This window comes from Symphalangus syndactylus, chromosome 9 (genome assembly GCF_028878055.3).
Source record: "Symphalangus syndactylus isolate Jambi chromosome 9, NHGRI_mSymSyn1-v2.1_pri, whole genome shotgun sequence".
In the NCBI taxonomy this organism is placed as follows: domain Eukaryota; kingdom Metazoa; phylum Chordata; class Mammalia; order Primates; family Hylobatidae; genus Symphalangus; species Symphalangus syndactylus.
The window spans coordinates 117,713,831-117,728,396 of record NC_072431.2 but is presented as its reverse complement, the minus strand read 5'-3'; the positions used below and the strand labels follow the sequence as shown (position 1 = coordinate 117,728,396).

The window sequence follows — 14,566 nt, the reverse complement described above, 5'->3', positions numbered from 1 at the left end:
CATAAATGAGTTCTAGAATAGGATGTTGGGTGCAATAGATAATTATTTGAAGGCAAAGGCAATGGAGGAATAATTCCATGCATCCCTTTAATTTAGAAAAGCAATAATGTAAGGAAATTAGAGTCCCTGTCCTAGCTCTACAACCTACTTTGTTACCCTGAAAAAATGACTTTTTTTTTTTTTTTACTAGCTTCAATGTCTTGATCTACAAAATGGGTATAATCACAAACATGTAAAAACAGATTGTGGTTTAGCCCCGAAGTGCCAAAGTGCTCCTGAAGCTGCCCCGGATAAAAATTCTGATAATCAAGGTCCAATGTGGGTGGTAAGAGCATTTTAAATGGGAAAGAAGCACTTTCTTAGGTAAATAATTGCAAGGTATTTAATTGTTTATGTTCCACAAGGAAAAAAGATAGCTTCAGCATGAAAGGGAGACCTCTGAGAAAGTATAGCAGACCTCCAAACAGATTTGCTAGGAAAAAACAATGTGTCCCTGGGAGTAGACCTCTAGAAGTTTCAAGATAGAGGATGTTTCTTTCTCCCTTTTACTATTCTCTATTTAATTAAATTCAATATAGCACAATTATTTAGTATTTGCTATAAGGAAGGTACTCTTTTAGAAACTCTATGCTACCTTCGCTCATTCAGAGTTACTGTAAAATTTATCTTCTACTCAAACTGGATCTTAGTAAGGAGTACAAAATGCAAAATTCTTTGATGTGTTGTAGATTTAATGCATAATTACAGTTAAGTCACAATTTTCAACCTTAGTTTCCAAAATGTTAACTGGGTATAGAATTAGCAGTACCTATTATCATCTTCCCAAGAATATTTTGAAGGAAACTTAAAAGTATATTACTTATTATATAGCAGGTGTCTTTTCTAAATTATGTGCAAAACAAATGTGATTTTAAATCTATGTGAGAAACTTACTATTAAAATATCTCTTCGGTATACTCTTGTGAAATGAGGACTCTTTGCAGCTCATGAAAACAATTATTCCTTAACTTTTTTGTAAATATTTTTTATGTTGATAAATTACTTGTGGCGAATTACTTATATCTATTTGTAGCTATTTGATCAGCTGAGAACACTAAAAGATTAGCACAGTATGTATGTATGTACATACTATATGCACATATTTGGTATATATGTTTATTATGTACAGCACAGATATTGAGAATTGGCCTCATCCTGAGGAACAAAACAAATAATAAACATAATTAGAGGAGATAGGCAGAAAGAAATAGAGATAATAAAAAATTCATTAAAAGTTGCCAAGAAAATAATGGCTATCATTTTTTCAACCCCAACTATGTGACAAGCACTGAGCAGTTTTATATGTGTAATTTATAATTCCACAGCTGTCCCATGGGATAGAGAGTATTATTTTTTCTTCATAATGCAGACAAAAAAAAGGCTCAGAGTGCCTTTTTTAATTTATTGAGTAATAAGGAAAAGAAGATAAAGTTCAAACTTAAGGTTCTCCGTTCTGTTTGAGAGGTCCTCACTCTCCCTACTACAATACCTGTTTTCCTAATGATAATTTATCCAGTACATTGTGGACAACTCATCAATGCTTCCCTTTCTTTGAGGACTCTGCTCTAGAGCAAGTTGCAAAACCTGGGCCAAGATTACTGACTCTCCATTTTCAGAAACTACTGTGCTTCTACGATTATTCTTCAGTAGTAATACCTAGTGATAGAAATTTGGAACTCAAAGACACGCAAAGTCCCCTGAAAGTCACTTAATTCAGTCCCCTCATTTTTGAATGATTTGCTTTCCTGATTAAAGCTCACATATGTAAAGATAATTAAGGAATTAGCTGCACATAGAAAATGAAAAACTACCCCACACAAAGCAATAATTATTAACATTTTGAAATACTTCTTCCTTTTTCTTTGCTTAATCTTTACATTGTGAATATTATGCAATTTTGAAATGAGCTTTTTCTAACTTATTACAGCATTTTCCAAACTTCTCCAAAAACACTTCATAAATGCCACTTTTAACAGCTGTAACACATCCCACTGGAAAAATAGTTATAATTTACTTAATGATGTCCCTGTTGTCAGATATTTAAGGTGTTTCTAATTGCTACTAAAAATAGTATTGCAGTTTTTCAAAGGGTAGAAGGCTCTTGAATATATTGCAAAACTGCTTTTTAAAAAGCCACCATTTTGATTTATAGATAACAAAATGGAGGAGTGGTACATATTGAGGAACTATGTAGCTATGGTTACTCAGCTAATAAATGTTTGCTGTAGCTGTTGAACTCAGTTCCTCTCTCCATTCTCCATTCTTTCTATGGCCACAGCTACTTAATTGGACTTAATGTGGGTGGTGGGAAATGCCAACCATATCCTTAATCATAATTTTGGAAATGACACATATGCAAGTGGGACAAGCCTAGTCTTTAAACTCAGATAGAACTGACCTCTCATTTGCCAGCTCTGTGGGCTTGAATAAGTTATGTAAACTTTCTGAGCCTTTATTTCCTCACCTCACAAAGTGGGGAAAATAAAATTTACCCCATAAGGTTACTGTGAGGAATAAAGAATGTCAGATATATAAAAATCCGGGTGCACAGTAGGCTCTCAATAAATGGTGCTTTTTAATTTTTTTGAGAATATATATGACATTTATTATCAAGTTATTCATTTAGGTCATCAAAATAAATGTCCTTTTGAGAAATTTTTCATTAATTCCTGTACATTCTAGCAGGTATCTGTGGTTTCAACAAGCAAATTCTCTTCTAAAAGGTATGATGCTACCTCTGAATTCTAACCCTCTGAAAAAACAGCTTCTTTGTAACAAAGTTTCCCATGTTATGACAGAAAAATTTCCAAAAAAAAAACCCTCATTAAACCATGAGAAGTGACACTCACTGTGTTCAGTGTTTCCTCTGCATTCATTGCTACCCACCGCCACTGCTTGGAGTGCATTTCAAGTGGAAGGTACAATGGAGAAACTACAGTTAAAACTGAGGAATTGCAAAATTTACTTTCTCTAAACTACTTTTCCTAACCTCCCTTTTTTCATTCTTGATAGGACAGATTTTCCCCTCTCAAACTTGCTGTCCTTTTTAATTGCTAACACAAGCATATATAATATCTCATTTCTGCTTATGCTGCTGATGTATGTATGTGCTGTTAGAGTTCTGAGATAATGTTGAAAGTCACAGATAAATAATAATGCATTCGGTTTTCACTCCTGGGAGTGGAAGTTTAATATTCATGTTTCACTGATAGGTTTAACAATGGTTTAGGATACTCTAATTTCAGGCGGACCATCTACAAGGAAGCTTTTCTCATCAAATGGAGAATGGTTGTCCCCCTTTTGCCCCTCTAAAACACTATCCTTTAAAAATAGCTTGCTTTCTTGGGACTCTATAGTCTTACTGTTATGTTCAATTTTCTGTGTCCTTTCCTGAACTTAGGAGAGTTCTGAAGCCAATCTCCCCTCTGATATTAAAGATTGCACGAAAATTTTCTTGTGTTAGACCATTCTTCCCCAAATCACATTCTTCACCTGATATGTGATTCAACTCCACTCAAGGGAATCAACTTCTTGATGAAATGTAATCAACTTTGATTAAATAAGTTAAATGCTTCCTATTCATGTTTTAGCACTTTTCACATACAGATTTAACATTTCCACTCATGTTTTCCTTTGAGTCTCTGGGTTGAGGGTAGAGTTTTATCTTTTGTGTTGTTACGGTTAAGATGATAACTTCCATAATTAATTTTTCAAAAAGGCAATGATAACAGAATATACTGTATGTTTACTCTCTACTGATTTAAAACCCCCAAGTCAATTTAGCCTTAAGAAAGCATACTATTTAGTGTATTTTGTGTTATTCTTTGATATCCTACTTCTAAATAACTTCTTCACATTTGCATAAAAATAACTGAAGTTCACCCTCCAAGGTAGGCATTTTGAATGTCTTAAGGATGACAGTAATGTTTCTGCCTATTGTTCCTTTCATCACACAGACACACACACACATAATTTTTTATACTAAAGAATTTTTAGAAAATTGTTTTGGTCAAAACTGTTGATTCAGATATTCAGACTGTGACAACCATCCTGAAGGAATTAAAAATCCAGTTATCTTCAGTGATTCCTTTGGAAATTATTATTCTGGGTTATTAGATAGATAGACTAATAACTTTTTTCCAGTTTTCTAAAGCTACCTTGATTTCCTGCCTTAGAAAACAGGGGTTCACAAACACTGCTTAATATCTCTTTAATGATTATAAATACTAGAAGAGCTTAGAGGCATACCCTAAAGGCCACCATATAGAGCTTCTGTACAGATGTGAATTTAAAAGTATGCAAATTTACACTGATTTTACCTAACACCTTGGAACATACCAGGAGTCTGAATACATAAATATATTTTTATTATGATATGTATATTTTTAAGTGGAGTTTAGAAATTTCTAGTTACACTGAAAAATTATAATGAAGTAGGTATTTACTGTAAAAAACTAATGTGCTTTCTTAAGGGCATAGTTTAATTAGGCACTATAATAACTGACAAACATACGCTGTTTAAAAGTTTACAGTGAATCTTCACACGTACTATTTTATCTACCTCTTATTACGGGACTACCATAGGGTCTCAGGTCTACAGATGAGAACATGAAAGCACTGAGAGTTTTTCATACTTCATTCTGGTACCATGACAGCTAATAAGTAAAAGAAATAGAATCTGCTCACAGGTCATGTGAATGCTAAAGAAAGTAATCTTTCAACTGCATGCTTCAAGTGGTTCCTGTGCTGGTGAATAGATATCCCATTTATTGCTTTTAAATTAAGGTAGGAATAAGTAATTTATATGTATAGTCATATGAGAATTTTTCATTGGTTTTATTTTGGTCAAACAATAAATTTTTGAAAGATGTTAACCTCCTTTCAACCAATAAATATTTACTGTGACTTATACGGCTGATGCTTGAGTATAGTAGAGGCCCAAAGGGGTTAAGTTACTTTCAAAATAATGATTAACTAAAAGAGATGGAACTGAAACCATATACATATTTATAGCACTCCATGGGCAACCAAGTTCAACTGTATATGAATTACTAGTCAATGACTTTTGGCAGGCCATGCCACCTATCTGAGCCTCAGTCTCCAGATCTACGAAATGAAAAAATGAAACATCGAAAACATAAGGATATTGTGATAATTAAATTAGATAATGGAAGTTGAAGTGTTCTATTATTGTTAAGCTCCTCCTAATTGTTTTTGAAGAAAACGATAACTTTACCATGTGATTTAGGAAGTTTCAATAAGCTTCTTTTAAAAATTAAATGTTAAATACAATATATTCAACTTCAACTATTCAGCATGTAAATCGCATGGAGTAAAATTCAAAGTGTCCAATGTTGGACATTTAACAATTAGATTTTCAATTGGGGGAGTCATTGTTCTCTAGATAGCTGCTGTTTCTTTAAATTGGGTGAGAGAGTTATACAATTGCTGAGTCAGATGATCTGGCAGCCTGAAAGAGAATGAGAGCAAGAAAATGGTGGCACTCGAGAAAAGAAAGCAAAACAAGCTTTTTCCTAATACATCAGCAAAGTCACTGGTGTAATATTAAACAAATTGTAGCTTAAAAGCAGAAAAATGATCATTTGAAAGGCATGTTATTTTAGTTTTTCTTATAATTGTTACTTTTTAGCTTATATTTTTCATCTATATTTCCCCCCTCATCACTGTGCTTTTACAGAGACATAAAGACCCATCATTTTGTCCATAAATGCTTTATTCTGTTATGGCTACATTTTCATGCAATCTTACCCTGATCTTAGATAAGCACAAGTTAAACCTGTGAAACACTTGTGCTTTGATTTTTCTTTCTTACATAATTTTAGGTTGTCATGTTTATTACGAGCCTGGTCTGGATCATAAAATGAAAGAAACCCCTTACTACAACACACACACATACACACACACACAGACACACACACACACACACACACACACACAGAGAAAGAGAGAGAGAGAGATCCATTCATCCTGCACAAACAGAAGTAAGTGTATATAGTGTTTTAAAAAGACAATGTATCTTATATAGCCTATGTGGAAATTTTCTGTCTGGTTCTGTAAGCTTTAAAACACAAATATATCTTGTTATATTTTTTTCTCTCAAACTATGTTCTGATTGTAAAAATGTGGTATCTAAAAGACATTCTTTTCCAATTCAGACAAAGGGTCACATAATAATAAAGGGTCTCCTTCATTTGGTGAAATAACTCCTCCACTGATTACTCAGACTCCCCTCCCTGGGATCCAGTAAACTGACTCTAAACTTAAAATCTTACCTAAAATCCTGGACCTCAGTTCAAAGATAAATAAGCAGAAATAAGGTTTAAAAAGTAAAATTGGTCATATTTGTCAAATTATGTCCCAATGGGCCACTTGTAATAGTATCTCCTTCAAGTGTTTATTTAAAATGCAGATTTCTGGGACCCACAGCAAATCTGAATCAAATTTTCTGAACGTGAACCCCAGAAATATGTATTTTTAAAGGCAGCCCAAGTAATAATGTTGTTGTTAACCTTTGCCATACTTTTAAAATTTCCAGTTACTCACATAATTCAATTAAGAAAGCAAAGGCTTTTTTATTTACGTTACCTCGATTGTATGATTTTATTAGTTTTAATTTGCTTAAGAGATTACATGTCTTTGTTCATGTAATTCTGAACCTCTATAAAACCTTTCGCTCTTAAAAAAATCCTACTGCCTTCACAACCGTTTAAATAATTTATGATATTTTATTTTGAAGGGGAAAGAGAAAACTGAGAAATAGTTGAAGAATTAAAAACTCCTTTGTGATAACATGTTTATATTTTCATGAACAAAGCCAATATGTCATAAAAATTAAAAATCAACATACTATTTTTTGAAAGGCCCTCTGATGCTTTGGGAATTTCAATCCTGTAGTTGATGGCTTTCACTTTTTTTTTCCTTTTATTACTTCTTTTTGATTGTGTAGTTCTGCCGAAATGCAACCATCATTCCAGGGCTCGTGAATTAAATGAATGCACTGAGAGACACTGACAAGCACTGAGAATTTCTTCAACCACCCTTTTTAAAAAAACAAATGCTAACTGTACATAAAGATGAGAACAATAGACATTGGGGACTACTAGATGGAGGAGAAAGGGAATGAGCAAGGGCTGAAATACTACCTACTGTGGGTACTGTGCTCACTACTTGAGTGACAGATTCAGTCGTACTCGAAACCTCAGCATGGTGCAATATACCTTTGTAATTAACCTGCACATGTGCCCCCTCCTCCTAAAATAAAAGTTGAAAAAAAATCTACGAGGCACTATATTTTTAAAAATACAACTATGTACAAGGCACTGTGCTATATCTGGAACTACAAATATTAGTTAAACAGTTCAAGACTCAGTGGGTTCAGAGACTCTAAGTATTTTCCATTCCTTTTAGATGGAAACGTTCGTTGGTCCACCAAGCCCTATCTTTCTGCTCTTTGGAAATTCTCCCTCACTTTCTTCATAATGCCGTCCTTGACTATTTCTCCTCTAGCAATACTATTGGTTTTGTATGTGATTTAAAATCATTCTTGTAATTTCTTCTGTTTAGATGGCTTCGTACATGAGATTCACATTCAACAAATAGAAAAAAAAGGCTACTGACATTTGGTAGCTTCGACAATTGTAAACACATGTGGGTTTGCTGAATCCCATTAAAATAGCATGAATTAGGATATGGTGAATCTGTTGAGGTCCCAAGTTGGTGGGTTTTTCTAGGAAGAGTCAGACCCTTTAAAAGGACCTTTTATCATCTACCAGACAAATCCTTCATTTATTCATTCCCAAGGTTTTCTCCATCGGTTGGCTTACTGTCATGGAAATTGATCTTGTTTTAATAGCTACTGACATTAAATTCTAATCAATGATTTCATTTGAAAAGAAAATTTTCAAACATGGGGAAAGCTGCAATATAAGAAGAAAACAGTGGAGAGACATCATCACTGGAAAAATACTACGGGCCACTCTCTATACCATCCTGCACCCCCAGATGGAGAAACTGAGGGAAGCCGTGGCCTTTCAACACTCTTGGGTCTCCATCTGGCTTGGAAGGGAACGAAATGGCTGTCAAGAGTCTCAGAAGCGCACTTTCCTCGTGGTTCCTCCGAGTAACCCTGATTCACTTCTCATCTACCCATCCCCTCCAAAACGAGGCCTAGCCAGTGTTTCAAGCTGGAGAGGTGACCCAGAGTTGCTTTCTGTCATGTCCTGCCTTTCGTTCCGAGTCCACTAACCCCACTCAGACTCTGCCTGCTCCCACCCCCACCGCGGCCAGTGAAATCCCAATCGTCTTCCACGTGGAACCCCAGGTCCGCAGTTACGATAACGGATCACATCGCTCCTGCGGAAAGTGCGCGCGGTGGAGTGATAATTGGACCAAGCGTCTAAATTCTTGATGGAGGACCTCGTTCCAGCTGCCAGTTAAGCCTCTGGGATCCGCAGCGTCTCTAGGAATTGAGAGAGTGGGGAAGTTAGGATTGAGGAGGAGGATGGTGGGGGCTGAGGAGTGGAGGAGCAGCGTGCATCTCATCTCTTGTCGTCCAGGGCCCTTGCACCCCCAGCGTGGCTCCGGAGGAGGCAAGACCTGCCTGAAATTGATTGGAGGGGACTAGAGTGTGCTTGTGGGGTGGGGTAGTGGGGGCGGAGAGAAGGGATCTCAAGAAGGGCGCCAAGTGCTGTGACCAGAGGCCTAACACGAGGAACCTTGGAAACAGGTATAGCTACGGATTTATGGGTTTTAAAATGGAACGTCTTGGTGAATGGACATAGCGTGCATTACACAGTCTGAAGTCACAGCCCTCGCAGGTTTTCCCAGACCTTAAAGCCACGTTCTCGTGTATGACACTTAAACAACTCAGTTTCCTTGTCTTTCCTCCCTCCCTACCCACCTAAGGCTAGAGAAGCTCTTAGTTCATCCACTGCGTAGGATTGTTACCGTGTCAAAGGCTTTGGAAATGTATATTTTACTGGTGATGGTCATAGCACTTTGAAAAACTCAAAAGTGAAACGAAGAAAATAAGTATCACCAACCTTTTCCCCAACCCCTCTCATCCTGAGGAAACCATTATAACTAATTTGGTAAAGAAAGAGAAAGAGAGAGAGAGAGAGAGAGAGAAACTTCACTGTTTTGAATCTTGCTTTAAAAAAACCTGACTTTATAATGCAATCATTTAACAGTCTATGAAATATTCTTCAGATACCTGATGATCCAGAATGTAACTGTACCATAATTTAACACTTTATTGCTAGAATTTTATTCAGTCTTTGATTTCTTGCTACTACTTATCCATGTGTATTAATCTTTCTCAGAACCTTTCTTTCCTTAGGATGATGCCTGAATATAAAATAGCTGAATGAAAGTGAATGGGTTCATTTTAAAATACAAAATTGTTTTTCTTGATGGTGAGGTGTTTAAGAGGTGGATTAATCTCATTGGGCAACAAATAGAGAAGATATTAGTAGTTAGGTATATGAGAATCAGAATTCAGATAATTTGTCTTAAAAATTCATATTCAATGTAATAATTTTATATTTAGAAAATGAAACTGTACCCATTGTTTATATAACTTAAACTGCCGAAATAAAGCACCACAAAGACTTTTTATCAGGTTGGTTTTTTTATCAGGCTTGGCTTTGCAGCAGATAGAGGGGCTAGGGCAAGCTTGTCCAACCTGTGGGCCCGAGGGTCACATGCAGCCCAGGATGGTTTTGAATGCCGCCCAACACAAATTCATACATTTTCTTAAAGTATCATGAGTTTTTTTTTTTTTAAGCTCATCAGCTATTGTTAGTGTTAATGTATTTAATGTGTGTACCAAGACAATTCTTCTTCTTCCTATGTGGCCCAGGGAAGGTAAAAGATTGAACATCCCTGGCCTACAGTGTTCTACTATGAAGTTTCAGTTTTAGTTCGGCCTAGAATGTTTCAGTACAGAAGGCAAGTGAGATTTTCTCTGTTTCTCCAAGGACTTTTGAAAAAGTGTAAAAGCACTGGGCCCACTGTTGATGTTGAACCTTGCTGTAAAAAAGTATTTTTGATACCATTTGTATCACTTTACTAATAGGAGCTGTTCATATGTTGGGAAAACGGTTTAGCTTAACTATCACGGTAGTTGATAGTGATGAACTAACATGGAATAATAATCTGTAAACCATCATAGACGGTAATAGGCTATGTTGTTGCTACCTTAGGATCATAATGGACTTCCTAAAATTCAAGAGTACTAAAAGAAGTAAAATGAATATTAACTCTTGATTTCTGAAAGGGCTATGGTTCACTTGGAACACAATACAAACTGTGAATAATGTACACATTGGCAATAATGGTTTATACTAACTGCACAGTGCTTACCCTTGAGAGGACTCTATGCTATTAAAGAAAAAAAAATCTGAGCCTTCTGAAGTAGCTATAAACAAATGAATATTTAACCTCATAATAAAAATATGACTATTTTGTAAATGCACCAAGGTAGAAGTAACAAATCAACTGAGGCAATTTATCAGGTTTCTGTGGTTAAGAAACTGGTAACGTGGAATTTTAGTATACATATTTCCAATCATCTAAAAATAAAAAGTCATAATAAACATATTTGCAGAAACTTAAAAAAAGTTAAAATAACATCTTATTTGCAATGATAGTAAATAATTCACACAAGTAATTTTTAGCACGTGTGCCTCTCAAGGAATTGTATGAACCCTAACATAGTTAGTATCCATATATATTGCCAAATCAATATAACCATGGGCATAAAATATATTAATGTGAAATATATAATTACATATCATTATAATTAACACTGCTAGATTTTATATTATGTGTATCATTTTACATATGAAATTGGAAAATCGCATATATTTCTAGACAAACATTCTATCCAAGCTGTGTGTTCTATCTTCAGAAACTTCCTGAAGATTGGACTTTTCACATACGTCCTGAAAATTGATTTATACCTAAACAACAAAAAATGATCTATTTCAATATCATTTAAATATTTTTGCATTTCATGCATATACATTAACATACTATAAAATATTTTCTCTAACTTAAAATCACCACAATGTTATGTTTTATAGGCCTAAACTAAAAAATACATAATTATGGCATTTATATACTTTGACATGTTCTACTTTGTTACTATAGATTTTCAGAGGCAACTTAATAATTTAAACAAAATGATTTTATATAGAATAATACTAACTAGAGTAACAAATATTTTTATATAGACAATAATATTAAGAACTATATTCATAGAGTTACGGATCACAGTGGCTAAACTTTTGCTGATACGGATAAACCACTGTTAAAAACAACAACAACCAGGGTCTTGTCAATGTTTCAAAATGAATTAAAATCAAATCCAGCAACAGGCCCCGAAATCCTTTATAAGCTCCTTGACTAAATTAAAAAAAATTAACTTGCATAATATGAAAAGTAAAAAATAAAATGTGCATTTATCCTATAGATTATAAATTTTTGCTAATAGAAATTGAGACACTAAATTAAACACTGATAGTTTTAACAGGTTTATATTTCCATGTCAAAGAGACAATTAACATTGCAGTAAAAAAATAATTACCCCTCCGCTGGCCTTTCCTTTTTGAAGCTATATATTCCTGGCGAAGCATACCACAAGGACGGTCATAAAAGTGAAGCCTCATTAAATTACTTTTACACTTATTATACAAGTTTTAATTAGCATTGTACATATTTTAACTGTATATATATTCTTTCAGTTTTCCTGGTTATAGGAAATTACACTGGTTGTGTCAACATTTGTCAATGTGAGGACAAAACTACCTCGGATTCTGTTTTTCAAGAAGTAGGCCTCATTTTTAAACTGTGCTAACTGTCGTCTGAGATGACTAAAATACTATCAGTTGGGATTTCTCAGGAACAGTTCTACAGTTCTGTCGTTTGCTAAACATACGAGCATTGTCCCGAGCAGTTTCAATCACTCAGACCGCCGGACCTCTACCTCTAACTCACAAAGAAAGCCCATTTCCCTGTTGGCTGCAAAACTCCCCCAAGAAGCAAGTGCTTGCTCCTCGCAGCAGTAACTGATCCTACGATCCTTGTTAGCATTTCAGGAAGTCGCTGCCTGCGTGCCCCTTCTCTCGCAGGTCCTCCACTCTCCTGGAAGGTGGGAGAGGGTGACCTCGCCGGGAGGCTGGGGAGAAAAAAGGCCTCCTCCAGAAAATTTAGATGGTTAGCAACAATTCTCCCCAAGGAGAAAGAAAGTGTGCTTGAAATACACCTTTCCTACTGTGTGTGTGTGTGTGTGTGTGTGTGTGTGTGTGTGTGTGTGTGTCTTAGTCATTCCCACCCAGGATATTCGGGAGTCACTGACTTCTGAGGTGGGTTTAGAAGCTCTGTTGGCCTCAGTTTCCCACGATTGAGGGGCTGTGTGAAGGCAGGTCCAGGTTCAATGGTATTGCGAGAACCACATGTCTAAGTCGTTGTAACCCGAATGGGGAAGCCTCCACCGCCGGTTATCTCCTCCTCCTCCTAGTCTGGGCTAGAGACGTATTATCGGTTTACGAAATCACACCAAACAAAACAAGTGCCGAATGCGCCCCGGACTTTTCGAGGGCCTTTCCTACCTGGTCTTCTAGGAAGCGGCTGCTGCCCTAGACGCTGGCTCCTCAGTAGCATCAGCACGAGGGCCACAGCGGCGGGCGCCCCTGGCGCTGCCCACTCCCCCGCGAGCCGCGGGATGTGAACCACGAAAACCCTCACTCGTGGCGGGCCGCACGCGCGCCGAATCCGGAGGGTCACCAAGAACCTGCGCACCATGTTCTCGCCGCCTCCACTGCTGAGCTCGGCAGCGCTGCGCCGCCCTTTGGCACCAGAGGTGAGCAGCGCCGCTCCTGCCCCCCTAACTGCAGACTGGGACCCACGCACCGCCCCCTGCCCATCTCCGCCCCGCAGGCGCGCACCCGCCTTCCCTGAGCGCGCCCGCCCCCCACCTTCACCCCCACCCCCACCCCCACTCCCACCCGGACCTCCAAGATCTCGGAACGGCTCTGAGCCCTGCGCACGCGGGAAGGGCTGCCGGAGGCGCCCGTAGGGAGGCGCGCGCGCGGGCGGCTCAGGGCCCGCGTTCCTCTCCCTCCCGCCTACCGCCACTTTCCCGCCCTGTGTGCGCCCCCACCCCCACCACCATCTTCCCACCCTCAGCGCCGGCGCCCCGCGGTGACGGCCCAGGGGCCGGACGCCTGGAACGCAACTCCAGGCAGCTCGCCCCCTAGCTACATCCGTCACCTGACACGGCCCTACCAGGAACAGCCGCGCTCCCGCGGATTCTGGTGCTGCTCGCGTCCCCGCTCCCCTATTCCCCTTATTTTATTCCTGGCTCCCCTCGTCGAAAGTCTTCCATTCTTCAAACTAGATTATTTAAAAATGAAAAAGGAAGAAAGGAAAGCGAGGTCATCTCATTGCTCTGTCCGCCAATCAGGAAGCTGAATGTCAGTTTTGAACTAAAAGCCGCTCCGCTCCTCTTCTAGATTTGGAAAACAAGCGAAATTAAACGAAACCGCTGCACGCCTCTAACGCGACATCTGGACACGGCGTGGCGCTGGCGCCGCCGGAGCTGCGGGCCCGGCCTGGCACCGGACTAGGTAGGTGGAGTCGCACCCTGGGGTCCCAGCTGGGTCCGGGCGCCCCTTCCCCTCCCAGCTGCCCGCGTCGCCGAGAGCGCCTGGCTGGGACAAGAACCGAGTCCTTTGTGTCTAGCCCATTTTTATTTTCGGTTTTAACCTTCACGACAGCCGCGGAGCATCTGAGCGCTTCTTCCTCTTTCCTCTTCCCCCCGCGCTCTCCTCCCCCGCGGGCCGCTCCCCTCCTGTCGCCGCGTCCTCGCGTAGAATGGTTGTCTTGGCGACCGTTGGCCGCAGCCGCCTCCACGCTCTGCCCCGCGCCCAGACACCCCGACACCCCTTGATCCCGCCGCCTGACTCCTCGGCGTACGTTGTCTCTCCGGTCTCCCCCTCCATGTCCCCTCCTCCCCTTTTCTTCCACATCACCGATCCTTTCTGGACTCTCTCCTTTCCTCCTTTCCAGCTGGGAGACAGGAAAAGCGGTCCTGTTTGAGAACAGTAAAAGCAGGGCAAGGAAAGGAAGGAGCGGCAGAAAGGAGGGGTGAGTCGAGGACACAGGGGCAGCCCGAGAATGCGGAGGAGCCGGGTCCTGAGCGCGGTCTAAGCGAGGCTCGGCTCTCGTCCAGGAACTCGGACGCGGGCTCGCCGGCTCTCCGCGCGCGGGAAGTCGAGCCCAGGACGCCGCCTTCAGGCCGGCGCGCTGACCCGGTGCCCCGACCCGGAGCCTGTGGTCTGCCTGAATCTGTCCTAAACCTCGCAGGCTGGACCCGCGGCCTGAGTGGCTGGGTGTGTGCCAGAGGATACGGGACTAGGCCCAGCTCCGGGAACCTGGAAATGTGGCCCGCTTCTCAGTGGCTTCCTGTTCATGCGCTTGGGCCTAGTGGCCTAGTTGAAGAAGT

The 14,566-nt window shown here is 39.5% G+C and overlaps 1 protein-coding gene and 1 long non-coding RNA gene across 4 annotated transcripts in view; one reads left to right on the top strand and one right to left on the bottom strand.

Moving 5' to 3' along the window:
• Positions 1 to 6,765: 6,765 nt before the first annotated feature.
• LOC129490317 (tumor suppressor ARF-like) lies at positions 6,766 to 12,986 on the bottom strand. Its single transcript, XM_055294078.2, is given in 3 exon segments — positions 6,766 to 8,518; positions 12,672 to 12,899; positions 12,902 to 12,986. Coding segments are annotated over 3 exon segments (339 nt in total). The 3' UTR covers positions 6,766 to 8,492.
• LOC134731463 (uncharacterized) overlaps positions 12,716 to 14,566 on the top strand; it is a 57,949-nt gene continuing 56,098 nt past the window's right edge. Inside the window, exons 1-3 of one of the 3 annotated variants that reach the window (XR_010113755.1) lie at positions 12,716 to 12,922; positions 13,575 to 13,688; positions 14,131 to 14,208. This is a non-coding gene — a long non-coding RNA (uncharacterized lncRNA). Of the gene's footprint in view, positions 12,923 to 13,076; positions 13,377 to 13,574; positions 13,689 to 14,130; positions 14,209 to 14,566 lie in introns of those variants that run through there. The other 2 variants (XR_010113754.1, XR_010113753.1) reach the window with 2 other exon arrangements.